General features: G+C 44.8%; 1 protein-coding gene across 1 annotated transcript in view; it reads left to right on the top strand.

Moving 5' to 3' along the window:
• The first annotated feature begins 13,524 nt into the window (after window positions 1-13,524).
• LOC129712420 (arginyl-tRNA--protein transferase 1-like) overlaps window positions 13,525-22,893 on the top strand; it is a 72,543-nt gene continuing 63,174 nt past the window's right edge. The window contains exon 1 of the mRNA XM_055660843.1: window positions 13,525-14,284. Coding sequence (XP_055516818.1) covers window positions 14,170-14,284 — 115 coding nt within the window. The 5' untranslated portion in view covers window positions 13,525-14,169. The remainder of the gene's footprint in view (window positions 14,285-22,893) is intronic.

Here is a 22,893-nt window from a genome sequence, read left to right as displayed (position 1 = left end):
TGTTGAACTAGCCTTTTGGCTTGTTTGCTCACAGCCAGTCACTTACGGATCCATTAACCTAATGGGCTGTGTGAAGGACAATATTTGGTTAAGTGGTGCTCTGAGCCGGCGGTTCAGGCTGCTGGAGAAATCAACGAGACATGGCCACAGGATAAGTATTGAATTACAAACTAGAGCAAGCATCCTTCATCCTACATTGTGTTTAAGCAGAAACCTTTCCATCTTATTTATCCATTATCCCGCAGGTTTTATGTTTGACAATAATGGCTAGGCTCTAGTCTCCAACACACACTTGGATCAGATTATAACAGTTACTCATGTGACTCGATGGGAACGTTTTTAACTGAGAGATCAGAAAGTTCTGAGTTCAAATCTCACTCCAGAGGCAGGTTCTCTGGATGTTTTGAAGAGAGAGCTAGATAGGGCTCTTAAAAATAGCAGGGGATATGGGGAGAAGGCAGGGACGGGGTACTGTTTATGGATGATCAGCCATGATCACATTAAATGGCGGTGCTGGCTCGAAGGGCCGAATAGCTTACTCCTGCACATATTGTCTATTATCTAGTGTCTATTGTCTACATAGCTTGTTTTGCAGGCAGCATCCAAATCACTTTTGAGGGCCGCGCATGTGAATCATTTTATTTCAAACAAACCTAACCAAACACTGATGTTTTTTAGATAGACACAAGGTGTTGGGGTAACTCAGCGGGTCAGGCAGCATCTCTGGAGGAAAAGGATGGGTGAGGTTTCGGGTCTGAAGAAGTGTCACTTATCCTTTTCCTCCAGATGCTGCTTGGCCCACTGAGTTACTCCAGCACTTTGTGTCTATCTTCGGTATAAATCAGCATCTGCAGTTCCTTTCTCACATACTGATATTTTTAATCATGTTCACGAGGACACAAGTTTATCAACGGTCGGGTTTATTTTGATTCAGTGATACAGCGTTCCCACCAAATCCACGCTGACTATCGATCACCCATTCGCACCAGTCCTATGTTATCCCACTTCCTCATCCACTCCCTACCCACTCAGGGCAATTTACAGATGTTAATTAGCCGCAGGCCTGCACGTCTTTGGGATGTGGGAGGAAGCTCGAGCACCCGGAGGAAATCCACGCAGTCACAGGGCGAACGTGCAAACTCCACACACAGACAGCACCCAAGGTCAGGAAAGAACCCGGCTCTCTGTGGCTGTGAGGCAGCAGCTCTATCAGCTGTGCCGCTGTGCTGCCCACACTTAGGTTGTGTCTTGTTCTCGGGTGGTTACTTTGAATCGAGGAAAACTTGCTGACACTCCAGTTATGAACAGGCTCTGCCGCATGCAGAAGTAGAGACCTGTCGAGGCAGGTGGGAGCAGTGTCAACTTGTTCAATCCAAAGTGGCCGCACTCCAAAACCAACCTCTCTGATTAAATACTAGGGATTCCTTAACTGCTTCCTTCCAATGGTTGAAGAGTTACTCCACAAATAAGGTCATAAACATATTGATAGGAGCAGAATTAGACCATTCAACCCGTCATGTCTCCTCCGCCATTCAATCATGGCTGATCTATCTCTCCCTCCCAACCTCATTCTCCTGCCTTCTCTCCATAACCACTGACACCCATTATAATCAAATATCTATTTATCTTTGCCTTAAAAAATATCCATTGACTTGGCCTCCACAGCTTTCTGTGCAAAGATTTCCACAGATTCACCACCCCCTGACTAAAGAAATACCTCCCCATCTCCTCCTTAAAGGAACGTCCTTTAATTCTGAGCTTATGACCTCTAGTCCTAGACTCTCCCACTAGTGGAAACATCCTCTTCACATCCAATCTATCCAAGCCTTTCACTATTTGGTAAGTTTCAATGAGGTCCCTCCTCATCCTTCTAAACCCCAGCGAGTATAGGCCCAGCCGACTAATAACAGTGTCCATGTAGCTCCCATCACAGAGCCACCCCAAGGAAAAATGCAGATTTCACTGCCTCACTAAAGTCCTTGACTCCGTCAATCATGAGAGAATGTGGAGCAGGTTCCTCAGAGTTGGCCTTCTGCAGAAAGTCATCTCCATTTTACGTTTGCTTCCTGCTGGGTTGCAAACCATGATCCTAACCAGCAGAATCATCCCACAGCCCAGCATCAAATTGGTATCAAGTCAATGCCTGGTACTTTTATCAATCATTCTTGCTATAGTGGACACCTCACCTGCTGAAGGATGGTCCTGACCCAAAATGTCACCTATCCATGTTTGAGTTTAGTTTATTGTCAAGTGTACTGAGGTGCAGAGAAAACATTTTGTTGCATGCTGACCAGTCAGTGGAACAACTATACATGATTACAATCGAGCCACCCACACTGTACATATTCATGATAAAGGGAATAATGTTTATTGCAAGATAAAGTCTAGCCAAATCTGATAAAGATATTCCAAGGGTTTTCAGTGAGGTTAATAGTAGCTCAGGACCAGTCTCGAGATGTTGATAGGATGGTTCAGTTGTCTGATAACAGCTGGGAATAAACTGTCCCTGAATCTGGAAGTGTGGATTATCACACTTCTGCATCTCTTTCCTGATGAGAGAGGGGAGAAGAGGGTGTACCCAGGGTGAGATTCATCCTTGTTTATGTTGGTGACCTTTACCGAGGCAGCATGAAGTGTAAATGGAGTCAATGGAAGGGAGGTTGGTTTGTGTAATGTGATGGTCTGGTCTGCGTCCACAATTCTCTGCAACTACTTGCAGTCTTAGATGGAGTTGTTCCCAAACCACCCTGTGATGCATCCCAATAAAATGCTTTCGACAGCACATCTGTAGAAGCTTGTGAGAGTTGTTGGGGACATGCCGAACCCCCCAAGCCTACTAAGGAATTAGAGGTGTTGGTGTGCTTTGTTGCCCATTGCTTCAATATGGGTGATCCAGGACAAGCAGATGATATTTATTACTATGAACTTGAAGCTTTCAATGATCGCTACCATCAATGTATAGTGGGGTATGTGTACCGCTTTGCTTCCCGAAGTTGATCACTATCTCCTTTGTCTTGCTGACAGCAGGTCAGGCAGCATCTTTGGCGAACATGGATGGTGTATTTTCGGGTCAGGACACTTCAGTTTGAAGAGGGGTCTCAATCTAAAACCTCACCCACCCAAGTTCTCCAGAGATGCTGCTTGGCCCATTGATTCACTCCAACACTTTGTGTCTTTCTTTGCAAAATATATTTTGATTTGCCTTATTTGAACCATAAGCTACTTAAGGCCTTATGAATCTGTGCGTTAATTGCCTCATATTGTGTTTTGAATTGAATTCTGTCTTTACTTTGTGTACTAGTCATGTCTCTACTATTTATTTAATTCCCCTTACATGTTTTTCCTCTACTTGCTAAATTTTTGTAAGGTGTCCTTGAGACTCTTGAAAGGCGCCCATAAATAAAATTTATTATTATTATTATAAGGAATAGGAGTAGGATTAGGCCATTTGACCCATCAACTCTACTCTGCCATTCAATCATGGCTGATCTATCTCTCACTCCTAACCCCATTCTCCTGCTTTCAACCTCTGACACCCGTACTAATCAAGAATCTATCTCTGCCTTTAAAATATCCATTGACTTGGCCTCCACAGCCTTCTGTGGCAAAGAATTCCACATACTATTTTCTTTCAAATTAAAAAAACTCCTGCTTTATTTTCTCCTTACTTAAAATTGTAATAAACTGCTTCTATCTATGTTTACTCTTTACTGAAGAATTGTCCAGACCTTCGTTGAATTTAGGATTGATTTTCTTGGAAGGAAATCTTTTCCATATGTTAGTCATTACAAAATGGAAAAAAAAACCCTCTGATATTCTCCAGTGCCCATGGAATCATAACACATCCAAAGAAACAACAATCCTTCTCTCTGGTTTCTTTCTGTCCAAACCTGCTGATAAATTACACAAAGTCTCCAATTTTTGTCATGTTTGTAATCAAATATAAAACATATTTCAGATTTTGTTATAGTATTTTTGAAATTAATGCTGCTTCAAAAGCAGTAATGGAGATACAAGGAACTGCAGATACCAGGAATCTTGAGCAATACATGAAATGCTGTGTTTGAAGAAGGGACCCAATGTGAAATGTTGCCTGTCCATCCCCTCCACAGATGCTGCCTGACATACTGAGTAACTCCAGCATTTTGTGTGTTCATTAAAGACATTAACTTGTGGCGTCAGCCTATACACGGGCCACTCATGGTCGAACCCTCGTCAGGAGGTACGAGGGCGGGCACGTGACGTCATGGGCTAGAGGGAGTGTCCTGCTACTTGAGGTTATCTCACCTCGAGACCTTAGCAGTCCACCGGTAGCTGAGCCCGAGAGAACAACCTCGCTCAGCTACAGCAGCAATGATAATATAGTTAGCGGACCAACCTAACGTGTCGAACCTGAATAAACTATTGTTTGAACCTGCCCAATGTCTGGCTTTATTCACCACGTTTGGTGCCACTACAAACTTATTTTTTTGGCAAGGAGGAGGGATGTGGTGGTGTCTGGCCATGAAGTAAATGCTTTTCGCCTCCAGAACTTTCACATGTGGTGGCAAAAAAAGCACGTCTTGTATAATTTCAGTTTACGTGATAAACTGTACATATCATATCCCACCAGGCACAGTTACCCCCACAGTTACCCCCAGCTTTACTGAAGGCAAATACTGCAGGTGCTGAAAACCGTGTGTTAGGAGCAGAAGATGTTGGAAAGTCTCTTCATTGAGGCAACGTCTTGTGGTATGAGACCTAGTTTCAGTTTGTTGACTCTCTGATGAAAGATAATGGACCTGAAATGCTAATTCTGTGCTGCCTGACTTGCTGAAGACTTCCTGCCTTTTAACACTACACGTAAGTTTCCTGAACATAGTCTTGCAACGTCAAGTATTGGTTGACGGTGGGGTGATAGATGCTCCAATATGTACAAGGCTGTTACTTGAGTTTAACTCATGAAACCGGACAGTCTGCCATCTACTTCCTGGTCCTTGTGATCATAACAGAGGCACTTTGCAGCTCAGAAACAGATATTGAGAATGTTGGATGTGGCCCGGATATGTCGTGTGTTTAAACTTGTAGGTGAAATAAAACAAAACTGCAGATGCTAGACGGCTAAAATAGAAATAGAAAATGTTGGAAATACTCAGCAGGCCAGGCAGCATCGACGGAAAGAGAAACGGAGTCAATATTTCTGGTGAGAGGACCTTCATCAGAACCAAAACACTGAATTTGTTTCACTTCCCATAGATGCAGCCTGACCTGCAGAGTACCAACACCCGACCGACATGTCCCATCTACACTAGTCCCACCAGCCTGCATTAGGTCCATATCCCTCTAAACCTGTCTTATCAAAGCAAACCTGATTGATGTCAAACAATTTCTACACTTCACAGTGGCACGAGGGGCAGCACAGAGGCACAGCTGGTAGAGCTGCCTCCTCACAGCAACAGAGACTTGGGTTTGATCCTGACCTTGGGTGCCGTCTGTGTGGAGTTTGCACGTTCTCCCCATGACCGCGTGGGTTTTCTCCAGGGGTGCTCCGGTTTCCTCCCACGTCCCAAATATGTGTTGGTTTGAAGGTTAATTGGCCTCTATAAATTGTCCCTAGTGTGTAGGAAATGGATGAGAGAGTGAGATCACAGAAGCAGTATGAATGGGTCACACTACAGTCGATGATGGTCAGCATCGACACAATGGGCCGAAGGGCCTGTTTCCATGCAGTATCTTTCACTCAATCCAATTTATAACAACTTTTACCAACTTCTTCCAGCATTCATGTTCTCCCTTGGAGATAATCCCTAAAAGGGAATAAATTATGGACAGTTTCAACTGGACTTTTTCATACCTAGCAGGATAAAGAGATCATCTATTTTGGATGATAACTTGAAGGATAAGTTTCATCCTAGAAAGATTTTCCATTAACATCACTCTTGAGCAGTGCTTTTATGTTCCGACTCCTTTGAAGAGTTAAACATAGATTTTCAAGTTTTTAGAATTTTTAATATTAAAAAAAGATTCCTGACGTTTGAAAAATGTGACAATAATTAAATTAGGTGGTAAGGTCTTTATATGGTTCAAGCAGCTTAGAGGACAATGATCTGACATAGGCACCAACAGCAAGGAACATGCGCTAGGGTTCAGTGCATCATGGATAAGGATGATAGCGTTGTAATTTGATAATTGATTGATTGAGTAGTTTATTTGAGTTTAGTTTAACGAGGCCTTTTGGTCCACCGAGTCCGTGCCAACCAGCGATCTCCCCATAAACTAGCACCATCCTGCACATTAGGAACAATTTTACAATTACTGAATTACCAAAGCCAATTAGCCTACAAACCAGTTTGTCTTTGGAGTGTGGGAGGAAACCAGAGCACCCGGAGAAAACCCACGCAGTCACAGGGAGAACGTACAAACTCTGTACAGACAGCACCCGTAGTCAGGAATGAAACCAGGTCTCTGGCGCTGTAAGGAAGCAACTCTACCGCTACGCCACCGTGCCACCTCCTGCTGATGTTTGCAAACTGTTGGGCAGTTTTGATCCCACCAGTGCTATGTAACTGTGATCATTGGAGAGAAATCTCATTGTTATGGAAGTAAAACAGCGAGGAACAATATGCGTACCGACAACTTTTTGTCTGCAAAACAGCTCTGCTTTAAGGGATAATCAGAAATAAATCACATAATGCTTCCAGATAGATTCAGTCATTCTAGAGAATGCTGGCAAATGCGGAAATTCACATGAAATAACACCGCACGGTTTTATCAAGGGTAAGGATTAGAAGCTGTTGATTCTACTGAGCTCTGGTTTAGAAGCAAGTTAGAGGTTACATCTGCGACTGCAATATTGCCATTAAGCGATGGCTGCTCTCCATGTAACCGCAAAGCTGCTGTTTATTCAGTGGGATAAGGAAAGGGCACCGTGCAGAGTTCCTGTTTATTTTGTACGATAAGGGCTATTCACTAAACAACTGCATGAGTTGCCATCTTTGTCCTACTTTGAAAGTTATTAATAAAATAACAGTATTTGATGGTGTTGAGCTCCACTGCACGTTCTGTTATCCAACAGATAGTGTTTCTAATGTTTCTTTCTAAGCACACATTTCCTAACTGCAAATCTTAAAAGGTTATTTTATCAGCTGCAAATTATTACCCACTGCAGCCTGTTGAAAGGAGGGGTTGCTTTATAGTTAAAGAAATGAAAGAATATAAAGAGACTATGGATAGGTTTACGCAGAACATTTATTTTGCACTTTAGAGATACAGCGTGGAAAGAAGCCCTTTGGCCCACCGAGTCCACTCTGACCAGCAATCATCCTGTACCCTAACACTATCCTACACACTAGGGACAATTTACAATTTTGCCAAAGCCAATTAACCTACAAAATTGTATGTCTTTGGAGCGTGGGAGGAAACCAGGACACCAGGAGAAAACCCACGCGGTCCCAGGGAGAACGTATAAACTCCATACAGACAGCACCTGTAGTCCAGATTGAACCCGGGTCTCTGGCTCTTTAGGCAGCAACTCTATCACTGTGCCACCTACATTTTTCTACAGTACATTATATTGTATCTTCCTGTGCAAGGCTGCAGTAGAATCAGGAACTTTGGGACATCCGAGAGTTGTGCAGTTGTAAACTAACATGCAGTTGAGAACAAAATGAAGTGGCTCTCAGAGAGGAAGTGAGAGTAGAGAGAGAAAGGCATTTGTAATGTTGGTGACAACAATGTAAATGAGACATAAAGAACTAACTTTACCTAAAATAGTAATCTTGTGTGAAGGCATAAGGAACTGCAAATGTTGGTTTATGAAAAAAAGACACAAAATGCTGGAGTAACTCAGCAGGTCTGTCTGCATCTTTGAGAACATGGAAAAGTGATATTTCAGGTTGAGACCCTTCTTCAAACGGATCCCGACCCAGACCTGATGAAGGGTCCTGATCCGAAACATGATCTCGTGTGTTTAGTGTGACTGATCCTTTTACTACTTAATCTGAAACTGACCCACATTTAATTTGCATTTATTGAACTAGTGAAAGGGAATATTTATTAATAGGCTGTGCAACCTTTTAAACCTGGATTAGGCAAATATAATCAATCTGAAATTGATGTTATATCACATACGGTCGATATATTAGCTTGAAGCTTGGGAAATTTTGCGTCTTGTTCAGAATGGATCATGGTTTAGAACATAGTGTCTGTGCCGAACATGATACCCAGACCAAAGATAAACACAGAGTGCTGGAGTAAGAAGTCTGAAGAAGGGTCCTGACCCAAAACATCACCCATCCTTTTTCAGATGCTGCCTGGCCCGCTGAGTTACTCCAACTTTGTGTATAACTTAGTTTCTTGTTCCTGCATGATGCCAAGACCATCTCTTTATATATCTTGCACATAATCCATATACTTTCATTCCCTACATATCTGTACACCTATCCAAAAGTCTCTTATTTCATCCCAATGCAGTAAAAGCCCACTTATGCACAAGTACAAGAGTGCAATGATTATAGCGTAAGATTAGTAGATTTCCTCTGAGGCATTTCACAGTCTCCACATCTCTGCCGCCTACTTGTATCCTTCGTATTTCAAGTTCCAAGTTGTTGCCCTTTACGGCCTGTTGTCCTGGCAGTGGCAGTGGGCCGGTGTTACAGGGGTCAGCCTGGCCTGGCAATGTTGTCAATGTGGACCACCGCATCTGATCTATGTGCTCTTCAAATAATAATGTGGTCTGCATGTTCTTTGAGCAAATAGGAACTGCTGTTCGTCAAGGCAGTCGAAGCTCAACATGTCACTGCGGACGAAGATCCCATGTTCCAGTTTTTCATGTTATTTGGGAGTTTTCTTTCTGTCCTGGGCCTCCTCCAGTTCAGTTTAGTTTAGAGACAGAGTGCGAAAACAGGCCCTTCGGCCCACTGAATCTGCGCCAACCAGCGATCCCCATACACAAACATTATCTTACAAACTAGGAGCAATTTACAGTTTTACTGAAGTCAATTAACCTACTAACCTGTACATCCTTGGAAAGTAGTTGGAAATCGGAGCACCCGGAGAAAACCCATGTGGTCACGGGGAGAACGTACAAACTCCGTACAGACAGCACCCATGGTCAGGATTGTACCCGGGGATCTCTAGTGCTGTAAGGCAGCAACTCTACCACTGTGCAACCGTGCCACCTCTGTTGCTCTATCGTACTTCACAAAGTCAATGAGGATGAATGAGCAATTAATCTGACGGTGTGATTAATCACAAGAGAACTGTTGATCTTGAACACAGGCATCACTGCACAGAGTCTTTAAGTGTAAATAACAACCAGTAAAAAAATAATCAAGCTAAACCCACTCTTAGACTCTAAATACAGAATATCAAAATCGTTGGAAATATGGGAGAAAACTATTGTGGGGCGGGAAGGAGAGTTAACACTTCTGGTTAATGATCTTACATCAGAAGTGGGAAAAGTGAGAGATAACAAGCATTTTAAAATGGCAGAGGAGGAGGGAATAAATGTGATTGCATTGAAGGGAGGAGAAACAGATGGCAGCAAGGGCAGTAGTTGGTGAGAAAGATGGTTCTTAGACAAATAAGGGAACATAAGTTTAATTTAGAGGCGGTTGCAGAATAATTACCAGAAGAATATGAGATGAATTCTGGAGGTTTTAAATAAATATCCTCGACATGATTCGGATATGAAACAGTTCGGTCTGGAATGCAATGTGGTTAGCATGCCTTCAGTGGCTGGGAAATTGTGACCAAATATTCCAAGTCTCATCCACAGCTCATTACTGCCACTGAAAAATGATCAACTAATTATTTTCTATCCTAAATACTAGTTGGTCTTGAAAACAGGCATCACCGCACAGAGTCTTTACGTGTAAATTATAAACAGGAAAAAAATAATCAAGCTTGACTCACCCTTAGAATCTAAATACAGAATATCCACCAAGATGCAGGGCCGAACGCCACAGGAGATCCTACTACCCTGTGGCTATCAAACTGTATAAAGAGCCTGTCCCATGAGCATGCGACTCCATGCGGCAAGCGCGACCTAACGTGGTCGCTTGAGCCGTACGGCCTCGCGGGGCCGGTCCCAATTTGATTGCCGGAGCCATATGGAGTTGTGCGGATCTGGTCCCGATATCGCGCAGTCAGAATTAAAAAATTCTGCACGGCAACGGCCTGCCGGCCCACAGCCTCCTCGACGCCGTACGTCACGCGCGAACTTCGCTCGAACTTCATGTCACTCACTCGATCTCCGCGCAGCCCCCGCTTCTGGTTTGGTCGCGCTTGCCGCATGCAGGTGCATGCTGGTGGGACCAGCCCTTTACGTCGCGCTTGCCGCATGCAGTCGCATGCTCGTGGGACAGGCCCTTCACTCCTCCACCTTCTGTCCTGGGGTAGACTGAAACTGATTCCCCCCACAATCTTTGCACATTCCCAATCCTTTGCACTCGTCACTTTAATTTCATGTTTCATGTATTTTGCATTTTTGTGACTGTTGACAGATCTATTTCCCTCCAGGGATAAATAAAGTTCTATCGTATCATATCGTATCGTAGTTAAATGCACATTCTCATCTGAGTCAAATCCCATGGTCAACTTCAGAGTGGTAATTGGAATAACATATAAACCGACACGCAATGCAAGTATCCAATCGTGTTATGAATGTTTATCATGTTGCTTCTTCAGAAGTAATAGATCCATCACTTGGACAGGATGTTGGTGATGCCATATTTGGAGTATTGTGTTCAGTCTTGATCATCCTGCTATCAAAAAGATATCGTGAATCAGGAAAGAGTGCAGAGAAGTTTTACGAGGATGCTGCCAGGACTTGAGAGGCCCGAGGGTTTTGTACATTGGCCTTCATCAGTCAAGATGTTGAGTATCGAAGTTGGGATGTTATGTTACAGTTATACAAGATGTTGGTGAGGCCGCAATTGAATAATTCTGTTCGGTATCGATCAACCTGCTATAGAAAGGGTGTATATAAGCTGTAAAGAGTGCAGAGAAAATTTACAAAGTTGTTGCCAGGACTTGAGGGCCTAAGATATAGGTAGAGGTTGGGCCATATATGCGCAGATGAGACTAGTGTAGATGAGGCATCTTGGTTCAAGATACCTCAGTGATAAGTGGTCGTTGTACAGAGATGAGTGGAAGGACATGTGAGCTACAATGACAGGAGCTTCCATAGTTACAGCGTTACTGATGCTGAAGAATGTGATTCCAGATGGTGCATTGGTTCCGTGGATGTAGTCAAACATCTGTAGAACATGGAGAAGAGATGGCTTATGGCCAGAGATTGTGGTCTATATTCAGTGAGTTAAAGGAAGAGTGAGGTCCAGCACACTGATTATTGGGAGGCAGGGATGCAATTACAAAACATAGCCTCAACGGATATAATCTTTGGAATACAGCCAATGTTACAGATTAAAGGTTATGATCAAGTCCAGTCAAGTTAAGTCAACTTTATTTGTCACATACACATACGAAGTGGCAATGCCTGCGGATTGTGCCAAAAAACTACAGAACAGAATAGAACAGAATCATTATTTACATATTAGAAAAAATACAGAGAGGATGAGGGTTTGAGCTACAGGGAGAGGTTGGGCAGGCTATGACTTTAATCTTTGCAGCGCAGGAGGCAAATGGGTGATCTAATAGAGGTGTATAAATTCAAGATTCAAGATTCAAGATTCAATTTAATTGTCATTTGGACCCCTTGAGGTCCAAACGAAATGCCGTTTCTGCAGCCATACATTACAAACAAATAGACCCAAGACACAACATAATTTAATAAACATGGCAATCCTGTGATGGAAGGCAAAAAAAAATACTCTCCACAGCATAGAACCCCCCCATTATTTCACATCAAAGTCAAAAAATGGCGATGGCGATTGTCCCGCGGCCATTAAAGCCACGCCGGGTGGTGCGAGGTCGCACACCGGGTCTTGGTGTTAGAGCCCCTGGCGTGCGCTCGCAGAGTCCCGCGGCCATTCCAAGCCGCGCGGGGCAGTGATGTCAGGCCCCGCTCCAGGAGCTCTTCAACCCCGCAACTCGGGCGGGAGAAGTCGCCGTTGCAGGAGCCCTGAAAAGACGGAAATTGCTAGGGTGAAACCACAGAGTCTTTTCAGAGTAAAATCGGAGAACTCAATGTTCTTACCATTAGGTTGTAAGCAACTCAAGTGGAATAGAGGTGCTGTTCCAGCAGTTTGTGTGTGACCTCAGTCTGACAATGGAGGAGGCTCAGGTCAGAAATGTCAGTTTGGGAATGGGAAGGGGCGTTAAAATGGTTAACAACTAGAAGATCCAGCAGGACTTGGTGGGCCGAGCACAAGTGTTTGGCAAAATGGTCGCCAAGCCTAGGTTTGGTACAAAAGGCCACATTGGGAATACCGGATGCAGTAGATGAGGTTAGAGGAGGTGCATGTGAACATCTGTCTCACCTGGAAGGACTGCTGGGGTCCCTGAATGGAGGTGGAGAAAGTATAAGGACAGTTGTTACATCTCCAGTTTCAGCAGGGGGAAATAACTGGGGAGGGGGTGGTTTGGGTGGAAAGTAATCAATGAACCAAGAAGTTGCAGGGGATGGGGTCTATGCGGAAGGCAGAAAGGGGCTGGGATAGGAAGAAGTACCTGTACCTTAGCGTATTTGTGCATATGATAACATATTGGGCTGGACCTGACTTGACCTTTCTCACATTCAAGAGGTAGCTGAGCTGTAACATGTAGATGCTATGCCAAACCCAGCTGAATATCTTGCATCTCGGCTGTTCTCATTCGCAGCCACGATTTATTCGAAAATAATTTTATTTATGCATTTAAATTATTCTCAGTTAAATTTTTACAAACACATAGAAAGAAAACATCAAATAAAAATGAGATCATATTTGCAACTGCTGAACCTGTAGCTCACCTCACTTTGCCTCTGCTCGCCTGATGTTTGATGTAAAAAAAAGACACAAAGTGCTGGAGTACTCAGAGGGCCAGGCAGCATCTCTGGGAACATGGAGGTATGTTGTTTCAGGTGGGACCTTTTCCTTAAACTGTTAATTCTTTTCTAGTTTGAAGAAGGGTCTTGCCCCAAAATGTCACCTATCCATAAGATTGACACAAATTGCTGGAGTAACTCAGCGGATCAGGCAGCATCTCTGGAGAAAAAGGCTGGGTGATGTTTAGGGTCGAGATACTTCTTCCGATTGCAGAAGAGCCCCGACCTTAAACGTCATCCACCTTTTTCTCCAGAGATGCTTCCTGACCCATAAATTCCTCCAGCACTTTGTGTCTATCTTCGGTATAACAGCATCTGCAGTTCCTTTTGCACACACGTCACCTACCTATGTTCTCCAGAGATGCTGCCTGACCCGTTGAGTTACTCCAACACTTTGTATCTTTTTGTAAACCAGCAACTGCAGTTCATTGTATCTACTATTGTCAAAACTAGTCTTGAAACCCTTGGAAACCTTTCTGTCCTACCCAAAGTGGCACACAGTCCACAGCAAAGATCCTGCTCTGCTGTAGGATATTTGGTCCACAGTGGCGCAGAGCAAACTTTGTTCCCATTAAATTGGATCCACCCCTGGTGTTTTCAAATCCTCATTCTTGTAATCCCTCCAACCTCACTGCCGCTTTCATTTCCATTCCTACGGATTTCCCCCGCCCCAATCCCCCAGTTCTGTTCATCTACAACTCGGATAACTCCAAAAACGCGGACTCGTTTGTTTCTGTCTTTCCCGTCCCTGAAAACCCATCTCTTTGCCCAAGCATGTGGTTTTCACGCATATTTCCTGGTGTGGCTCTGAGACAGATTTTGTCACAATACCCTCCCTTTAAAAAAAAAACTATAGCCACTGCCGCGTGGATGTGTTTTCCTGGTCAGTTTGCAACGAGGAAATGCATCCTTGAGTGGTGTGGTGCGGTGCGGTGGGGGAGAGGCCGGGGCATGGGTGCAGGGAGCCGGCCGGGAGCGAAGAGACTGGGCCGATTACTCCAGAGAGAGAGGCAGGCAGGCAGGCGGATGAGGAAGTAGCTAGAGTTAGGGCAGGCTCCCACCGCCTCTCTCTCTCACTCACTCTCTATCTGTCTGTGTGTGTGTGTGTATCCGGCTCCGGATCTTGGCCGGGGAAGTAAGCGGATGGGGTGACTCCCATTATCACCCCCCTCCACCTCCACCTCCACCACCACCGAGTGTCGATGGGAAGCAGCGGCGCGGGGCAGACCCCAGCGGCGGGGCTGGCCAGCGAACTCAGGCCGCCACTGGAGGCGTGGAGCTGCGGTTACTGCGGGAAGGACTCATTCTGTGCTCAGGGTGAGTGGCTCAGTGTGTATGTGTGTGTGAGGGAGAGAGAGAGAGTGTACGGGGAGAGGAGGGGGGGAAACCCTGCGAGATAAATCTCCACAGGTCAAATGCAACAATGTTTCTCACTCCCTAATGAAAGAGACACCAAATGTATCCCCCCCATTGGAAATCCAAAACCACAACTGAAAGTGGAACATATCTGAACTATTGGCGTTGATTTCCCGTTTTGAGTTGAGTTTCCTTCTGCCAACATCACTCAGGTTGCACATCTTATATGTTGCCAGCGCCTGAGACTTGTTGATCTCAGCTGCTCTCGGCAGGCGATTCTGTTACATGCTTATTTCAAATCTGTTACACCGTCTGTCCCCGGTTGATGGTCTCCAATGCCTTTCTTGAGATAGACTTGAGTCCGAGCAATGGCCGGAGTTTTTCCCTCTAAAATGCCTGGAATATTTGCATTGCTTATTTATTTATTTTGCATCCCGGTTTCCATGCGAACGTGATTTTATTGTTGTCTGGAAAGTAAACGCGAACAGCTGTTTGCAGATTCGATCCTTCAGCCCCTATGGTTCTGCTGAAGTAGATTGGTCGATTAAGGTGTCACTGAGCGATTCTGTGAAATGAAGTAACACGCTCTGTGTTTGTTTTTGTCCCGGGCCGTGTTTGCATTGTTGCAAACCTCATTCTGCTTATCGAAGACAGACACAAACTGCTTGAGTAAAACTCAGCGGGTCAGGCAGCATCTCTGTGGAGAACAAGGATAGGTGCGGTTTGGGTCGAGTCCCTATTTCTTTTCTCCAGAGACGCTGCCTGACCCGCTGAGTTACTACAGATTTTGTGTCTGTCTTCGGTGTAAACCAGCATCTGCAGTCCCGTTCTATTCATTCTGCTCATCATTGGCTTCCAGCATTGTTGGGTCGCAAACCTCACTGTGGAAGGAGGTGGCTGGGTGGCCAAGGAAGTGAGAATGCGTACAGTTTTGGTCTCCTAATCTGAGGAAGGGCATTCTTGCCATAGAGGGAGTACAGAGAAAGTTCACCAGACTATTTCCTGGGATGTCAGGACTTTCATATGATAGACTCGGTTTGTACTCGCTAGAGTTTAGAAGATTGAGGGGGGATCTTATAGAAATTTACAAAATTCTTAAGGGGTTGGACAGGCTAGATGCAGGAAGATTGTTCCCGATGTTGGGGAAGTCCAGAACAAGGGGTCACAGTTTAAGGATAAGGGGGAAATCTTTTAGGACCGAGATGAGGAAAACATGCTCGAAGTGCCGAATGGCCTACTCCTGCACCTATTTTCTATGTTTTCTATTTTTAATCGTTACTGAAACCCAGTGATCAGCCGTCAATCTCCTTTCTCCCCCGTTACTCTTGCCACAAGTTAATTAGTCAAGGGAGCAGAATTAGGCCATTGAGTCTACTACGCCATTCAATCATGGCTGATCTATCTTTCCCTCTCAACCTGATTGTCCTGCCTTCTCCCCATAACCTTTGACACCCTTACTAATGGGTGCCCAGAATTTCTATAGACTGGGCCTTTGATTGCGCTCGTACCTCTGTGCATGATTATGGCTACCGAGTATATGGTTATTACACCTTGTTTATTGCACAGTGCCATGGCGTTAGAGTTGCTGCGTCACAGAGCCAGAGATCCAAGTTTGATCCTGACAAAAGGTGCTGTCTGTTCGGTGTTTGTACATTCTGGCCAGCTGAGCTGGAACTTTGGGAATGGCGCCAAAACTGGCGATTCTTGCATATGGACTGAGCCGTTTCTCTGCATTTTGCACATAATCGGAGATTGCACTTATGTCTGGCAATAATCTTGCTGATCTGTACGTGAAGAAAGAATTTCACTGTTCCTTGCTACAAGTGATAATAAAGAACCATTGAGAGCATGCAAACTTCACATAGGCAGCACCCGAGGTCAGGACTGAACCCGGGCTGCTGGAGTGTAAGGTGCTAGTTCTACTGCACCACTGTACCGTCCCAATAGCCGTACGGGTTTCTTGAAGAAAGGCCGCGACGCAAAACGTTGTCTATCCATGTTCTCCAGTGATGATGTCTGACTCTCTGAGTTACTCCAGTTGTTGGGTTGTTGACGTCACTGGCAGAGCCAGTTATTCTGGCTGTGCTGCTTTGAGAGGGTGACACAGGCCTTCTCCTGCCTGGTGGTTTGATCGAAAATACACTCCAGCAGATATTCGAACAGCACCTCCAAAACCATGACCTCCACCATTGAGGCACCATGTACATGGGCACGCCACTAGAGTCATAGAGTGATACAGTGTGGAAACAGGCCCTTTGGCCAAACTTGCACACACCGGCCAACATGTCCCAGCTACACTCATCCCATCTGCCTGTGTTTTGTCCATATTCCTGCAAACTTGTCCTGCAAGATCCATTCATGCAGTAAAAGCTATTAAAGTGATCTGTGCACCTCGGTTGCTCAGTAGAGAACTCAGTGGGTCAGGAGATTGATAGAGTCTTAATTGGTAAGGGTGTCAAACATTACAATAACCAGGCAGGAGAATGGGATTGAGATCAAAAAATACATTTTACTTTAGACTTTAGAGATACAGCGTGGACACAGGCCCTTCAGCACAGCGGTCCCCACCAACTAACAGTACCCTACTACACTAGGGATAATATACAATTTTACCGAAACCAATTAACCTACAAGTCTGTACGTCTTTGGAGTGTGGGAGGAAACATGAGCACCCGGTGAAAACCCCTGTGGTCACAGGGAAAAAAAGTACAAACTCCGTACGGACAGCACCCATGGTCAGGATCAAACCCAGTTGCTGACACAGTAAGGCAGCTAATGTACTGTGGTGCCACTGTGCTGCCCTCTGCTACGATCATATCGTGGACAGATTCCATGGGTTGAATGGTGTTAAAGAAAACTTTAAACGACACCACAAAGATTGATCTGGACAATCAAGACTTCATTTCGGAGCGTCAAATACAGTGATCACCGAACAAAGATTTATCTGTTCCCTTGTTGCAGAATTTCCCTTTGATGTGCACAGTGTCCCTTTGATTTCCCTTTCCCGCGATCACTCGAGCCTTTTTCCTCTTCACATGGTCCTACGACAATCATAGGTCAAGCACCTCAGGAAAAGACACCGATTAACAAATGCCTTTCAATCGCATCTAGTGGCAAGATAGAAACCGCACCCAGTGGCAGACAGACAGATGTCCTGTTACTGTTTAGATCTCATTTTATTTTAATTGTCATTTGTTCTTTCACAATGGCCTCATTCTGTGCCCGTGCCTTACGGTCTGCAACCCGAGACTTCGTCTGGCCAGTTCCCTAGAAAGAGGGAAGATACCGCAGATGCTGCCTGACTCGCTGAGTTCCTCCAGCGCTTTGTTTTTTGCTCAAGATTCTGGCAACTGCGATTTCTTGTATCTCAGTTGTTCAGTAGTTGGCACATTGCAATGTTTTGATTTGCGTGTTGGTTTCAGACCTTCAGGGATGTGCCAAAGCACGTCAGAGCAAGTGACCACGGTTTGACATCAGACCATATTAAACTAAATGCGCCAGGCTGATTTTGCATGGTTTGGTTTTAAATTATAGGTTGGGTTAAGCAGCCAGAATCAAAGTTATGGAGTTTGAAATCATGATCTAGGGTGTATATAAAGAAAACAAGTCTTAAGGATAATTTTCTTTAGAATATGAAGATGTGGATTTTAAAGAAAATTCAAGTTTCCATCCTTAGCTTAGCATCTCTGAAACAGACGGCACAGTGGCACAGCGGTGGAGTTATTTCCTTTCTGCACCAGAGACCCGGGTTTGATCCAGGCGTTGTCTGTATGGAGTTTGTACGTTCTCCCTGTGATTGTGTGGGTTTTCTCCAGGTGCTCTGGTTTTCTCCCACACTCCAAAGACATGCAGATTTGTAGGTTCATTGGCTCCTGCAAATTGCCCCTTGTGTGTAGGATAGAACTAGTGAACGGGTGATCCTGGTCGGTGCGGATTCAGTGGGACGAAGGGCTTGTTTCCACACTGTATCTTTAAACTAAACAAAACCAAACTCAGTTGGAGGAGATGGCTGATGGAAAAGTATTCGGAGCTGGGAGCTTGGCCCTGAATTCCTTTTAGATCACTTTTATAATTCCTTTTCATGTCTCTGTGTGGCTGGGTGACGTGAATGAGTTAGCACCAAGCCTGTAGTTTATCTTTAAATACAGAAGCAATGCTGCTGACTTAGGGCCTGTTCAAACAGTTGTGTAATTCTCTTTCCAACTGATTACTTCTCCTTTGCCCAATTGTGGTTTAAAGTGATCCTGTGATGATGAAACTTGGGACTCCAGCCATAAAACTCCACATGTGAAATACTTGCTCTTCCAGTTCCTAGCCACATGCATCGGTATTTGTGACAGTTTCATAGGGAATTGCTAAAAAAAATGGTCTAGTATTACTTGAGTCCAGCACTTCCTCATCAGATAATGATCAATTACTTTTTGTAGTTTCGGTTTTAGTTTAGAGATAAAGCATGGATACATGCCCTTCGGTCCATGGAGTCCATACTGTCCATTGAACGCCCGTTCACACTAGTTCTATGTTATCTCGCACCCTACACACTAGGGGCAATTTACAGAGAGCGGGTTAACCCACAAACCCGCATGTCTTTGGGACGTGGGAGGAAACTGGAGCACTCGGAGGAAACCTACACGGATACAGGGAGAATCGGTTGTAAGGAAGGCAAGCGCAATGCGAACATTTATTTCAAGAGGGCTAGAATACAAAAACAGGGATGTGATGCTTATGCTTTATAAGGCACTGGTCAGGCTGTATTTGGACTATTGTGAGCAATTTTGGGCGCCATATCTGAGGATGTACTTGCTCAGGAGAGAGTCCAGAGGAGGTTTACAAGAATGATCCCAGGAATGAGTAGGTTAACATATGATGAGCGTTTGATGGCACTGGGCCTCTATTCACTGGAGTTTAGAAGAATGCGGTGGGGACTTCATTGAAACTTACCGAATAGTGAAAGGCTTGGATAGAGTGGATGTGGAGAGGATATTTCCACTAGTTTCCACTGGGAGAGTCGAGGATGAGGTCAGCCTCAGAATTTTAAGGACTTTCTTTTAGGAAGGAGATGAGGAGGAATTTCTTTAGTCAGAGGTTGATGAATCTATGGAATTCTTTGCCGCAGAAGGTTGTGGAGGTAATTAATGGATATTTTTAAGGCAGAAATAGATACATTTTTGATTTGTCCAGGTGTCAGGGGTTATGGGGAGAAGGCAGGAGAATGGGGTTAGGAGGGAGAGATAGATCAGCCATGATTGAATGACGTAGACTTGATGGGCTAAATGGCCTAATAATGGTCACTTATGACCTTATGGCTTAATGTGCAAACTCCACACCAACTGAACCCGAGGTCAGGATCGAACCTGGTTCTCTGGCGTCGTGAGGCAGCAGCTCTACCAGCTACTTCACTGTGCTGACCTAGGGTAAGATGGGAGTATTACTGACAGTGCAGATGTCCACCATTTACTATTCATGTTCCAGCTCATAATTAATCAGTCTGATGCAAAAAGAGTGCTGATATTTTTTCTCTCTCCGTCTGGACCGATGTGAGTTGCTGGAGCGGCCAATGTTTAGTTTGTGGCTATAAGCAGCGTCTCCTGGCTTGGGCTGGACTTATGTTTGGGCCTGGGTACAACATAGAGGTGAAGAATGTATTTGAGAGTAAATCCTGTTTCTGGTGAATGTTTCTGTTGATGTATAGGTTCTCTCAGGCACTTGTAGATCTCCCAGTCTGCAGAGTATTAGAATCACCTTGGCTTTTTTAACACCTGATGATAGATACTACTGGCAGATGAATAGGGAACGGGATTGGAAACATAATGTATAAAATCTCTTCATTCTCTCCATCCTAACAAGCCCAGAAATGTGTCCAGATAATTATATATATATGTATATCCTGGTATAATTTACATGCTATAAGGTCTACCATGTTTATTTTTCCTGTTTTGGAAACTTCACGCTTTCACATTGGTGGAACTGTGGATTATCGCAACTTCAAACTGAATAAACCCATTCAGAAAATAAAATATTACTATTCAGTGCATGACAATTTTGGACATAACCATAACAGACTAGTTGCTCTGGCAATATGCTTTTCTTCACCACCTATCTGGGTCTATTGGATATTACTTGCCTGGGATTTGATTGTAAATAAACCTTCAACTTTATTTCCATCTACATTCCTTCCTCTGGCTTCACAATTCGCAACATTTGTCTCACACCTGTTTTGTTTCATCTCTGGCCTTTCTCCAACCAACAGCCTATCAAATCCCCCCACACCTGTGCTCTCCTGTAACCTGCCATTCTTTGTGCAGCCCCTCCTCTCTTGCAGCTCTCTTAGAGCTCACAGCCTTGGGGAGCTTAGATACCGTCCCACAAAGTCAGCCGTGGATGTTGGCTATGGGAATGGATCTGCTGGTTCTGGCCAGGCCGGAGGTCCAGAGCTCCGGCCGCAGAGGACAAATTTCTACCCGCTGATCTGTGTGGAAGTCCCAATGAGGTCAAGATCGGCCTAGGCACCACATTTTTTGGGAAGACACCTGGGGCGGGAGGTTTTATCCGGATTAAAGGGGGGGCTGGATCTCCAGTTGACCGACGATCGATGGTGGATCTGTACAATAGGCAAAATAAATTTAAAAGAGTAGAACGATTGTATTGGATGACACTGTAAATCCTGGGGCAGTGATTAGGGCCTTAATGCACTGGGCCGCCATCTCCACCATCTCTGTTGCCTTGGTAACAAAGCAGATGTAACAAGGAGCAATGTTAAAATATCACTCGCACACACACGCACACACACACAGACACACACACACGCACACACACGCAGATGCACACGCATGCACGCACACACACACACACACTCGCACCCACACTCACTGGAAACAGGCCATTTGTCCCACAATGTCTGTGCTGAACGTTATGCCAAATTAATTTATTCTGCCTGTTTGTGATCCATTCCCTGCGTACCCTATCTAAAAGCCTCTTAAATATCACTATCACTATTTCAGTGCACCCCTACTATGTGAATGATTTATTTTTACTCTTTAGTTCAGCTCAAGCGGCAGATTACATGATTCTTCCAGCACATCATCCCTCCGCACAGCAGCGTTTTCTTCTTGAACTGAAATAGTTTGGTCTCATGCAGTCCCACCCTCTTGACACTCTTCCCCTTTCCCTCTTGTTCTGCAAACAGAAGGATTAAGCTGAGAAGCAGGCCAGTGCTAGGATTCAGGCCAAACATCCCAGGCAAGCTTACTGCTGGGAGAGAGTGCAATGATCGTTTGGTGGTGGGAGGGAAGGAAGGTGGGCGAGAGAGAGAGAGAGAGCACGAGAGAGTCCAAGGATTCCCGTTCCTCCTAGTCTACAGGGATTGCAAGGAAAATTAAATAACAATGCTTACATTGTCCACTTCACGACACTTGGCTGACCACTGCGTGCATTGGACTTTGCAGTGAGCAAGCCTCTCTTGCCTTCAGCACATTGGATTTGTTTAGTTTAGTTTATTATTGTCACGTGTACCATGGTACAGGGTAAAGCTTTTTTGCAGCGTGCCATCCAGTCAGTGAAAAGACTGTACATAGCTACAAACAAAAGATATACACAAAAAGCTGGAGTAACTCAGAGGGACAGGCAGCATCTCTGTCGAGAAGGAAAGGGTGACGGTTCAGGTCGAGACCCTTCTTCAGACTCTCTTGACCTGAAACATCACCCTTCCCTTCTCTCCAGAGATGCTGCCTTGTCCCGCTGAGTTGGAGCTTTTTGTGTCTATCTTCGGTTTAAAGCAGCAACTGCAGTTCCATCTTACACGGGGCTGAGGTGGAGCGCGTCTCCAGCTATAAATTCCTCGGAGTACATATCTCGGAGGATTTGTCCTGGTCCCTCAACACCTCCAAGCTGATCAAAAAGGCACAGCAGCGCCTTTACTTCCTGAGGAGGCTCAAGAAAGCCCACCTGTCCCCCCGGATCCTGACCAACTTTTACCGCTGTACCATAGAGAGTATCCTGACCACCTGCTTCACGGTATGGTACAGCAGCTGCACTGCTGCGGACAGGAAGGCACTACAACGGGTGGCGAAAACCGCGCAGCACATCATCGGTGCCCCGCTCCCTGCCATGGATGCCCTCCACCAAAAACGGTGCCTGAGACGGGCTGGGAAGATCATCAAAGACCCCTCACACCCCAACCATGGACTGTTTGCCCTCCTCCCATCAGGGAGGCGGTACAGGAGCCTCAGGTCACGTACTAGTAGGATGAGGAACAGCTTCTACAACAATACAATCACATTGCTGAACTCCGGTCCCTCCGTCCCCATTGTTTAATTATTCTGTATTTTTTTATTATTCTGTATCTTCTCTCTTTCTATTTTTTTTTAAATTCTTTATGCACAACTACTACGGACTGACGCAAAACTGCATTTTGTTGTACTCATACTTGTATTTGTGCGATGACATTAAAGTTGAATTGAACATTACTACAAACAAACCATCCACAGTGTACAGATACAGGATTAAGGAAATAACATTTAGTGCAAGATAAAGTCCACTATTAAAGATAGTCCAAGGGTATCCAATGAGGT

This window comes from Leucoraja erinacea, chromosome 32 (assembly GCF_028641065.1).
Source record: "Leucoraja erinacea ecotype New England chromosome 32, Leri_hhj_1, whole genome shotgun sequence".
NCBI classification, from domain to species: Eukaryota; Metazoa; Chordata; class Chondrichthyes; order Rajiformes; family Rajidae; genus Leucoraja; species Leucoraja erinaceus.
This window is presented reverse-complemented; position numbering and strand designations above follow the sequence as displayed.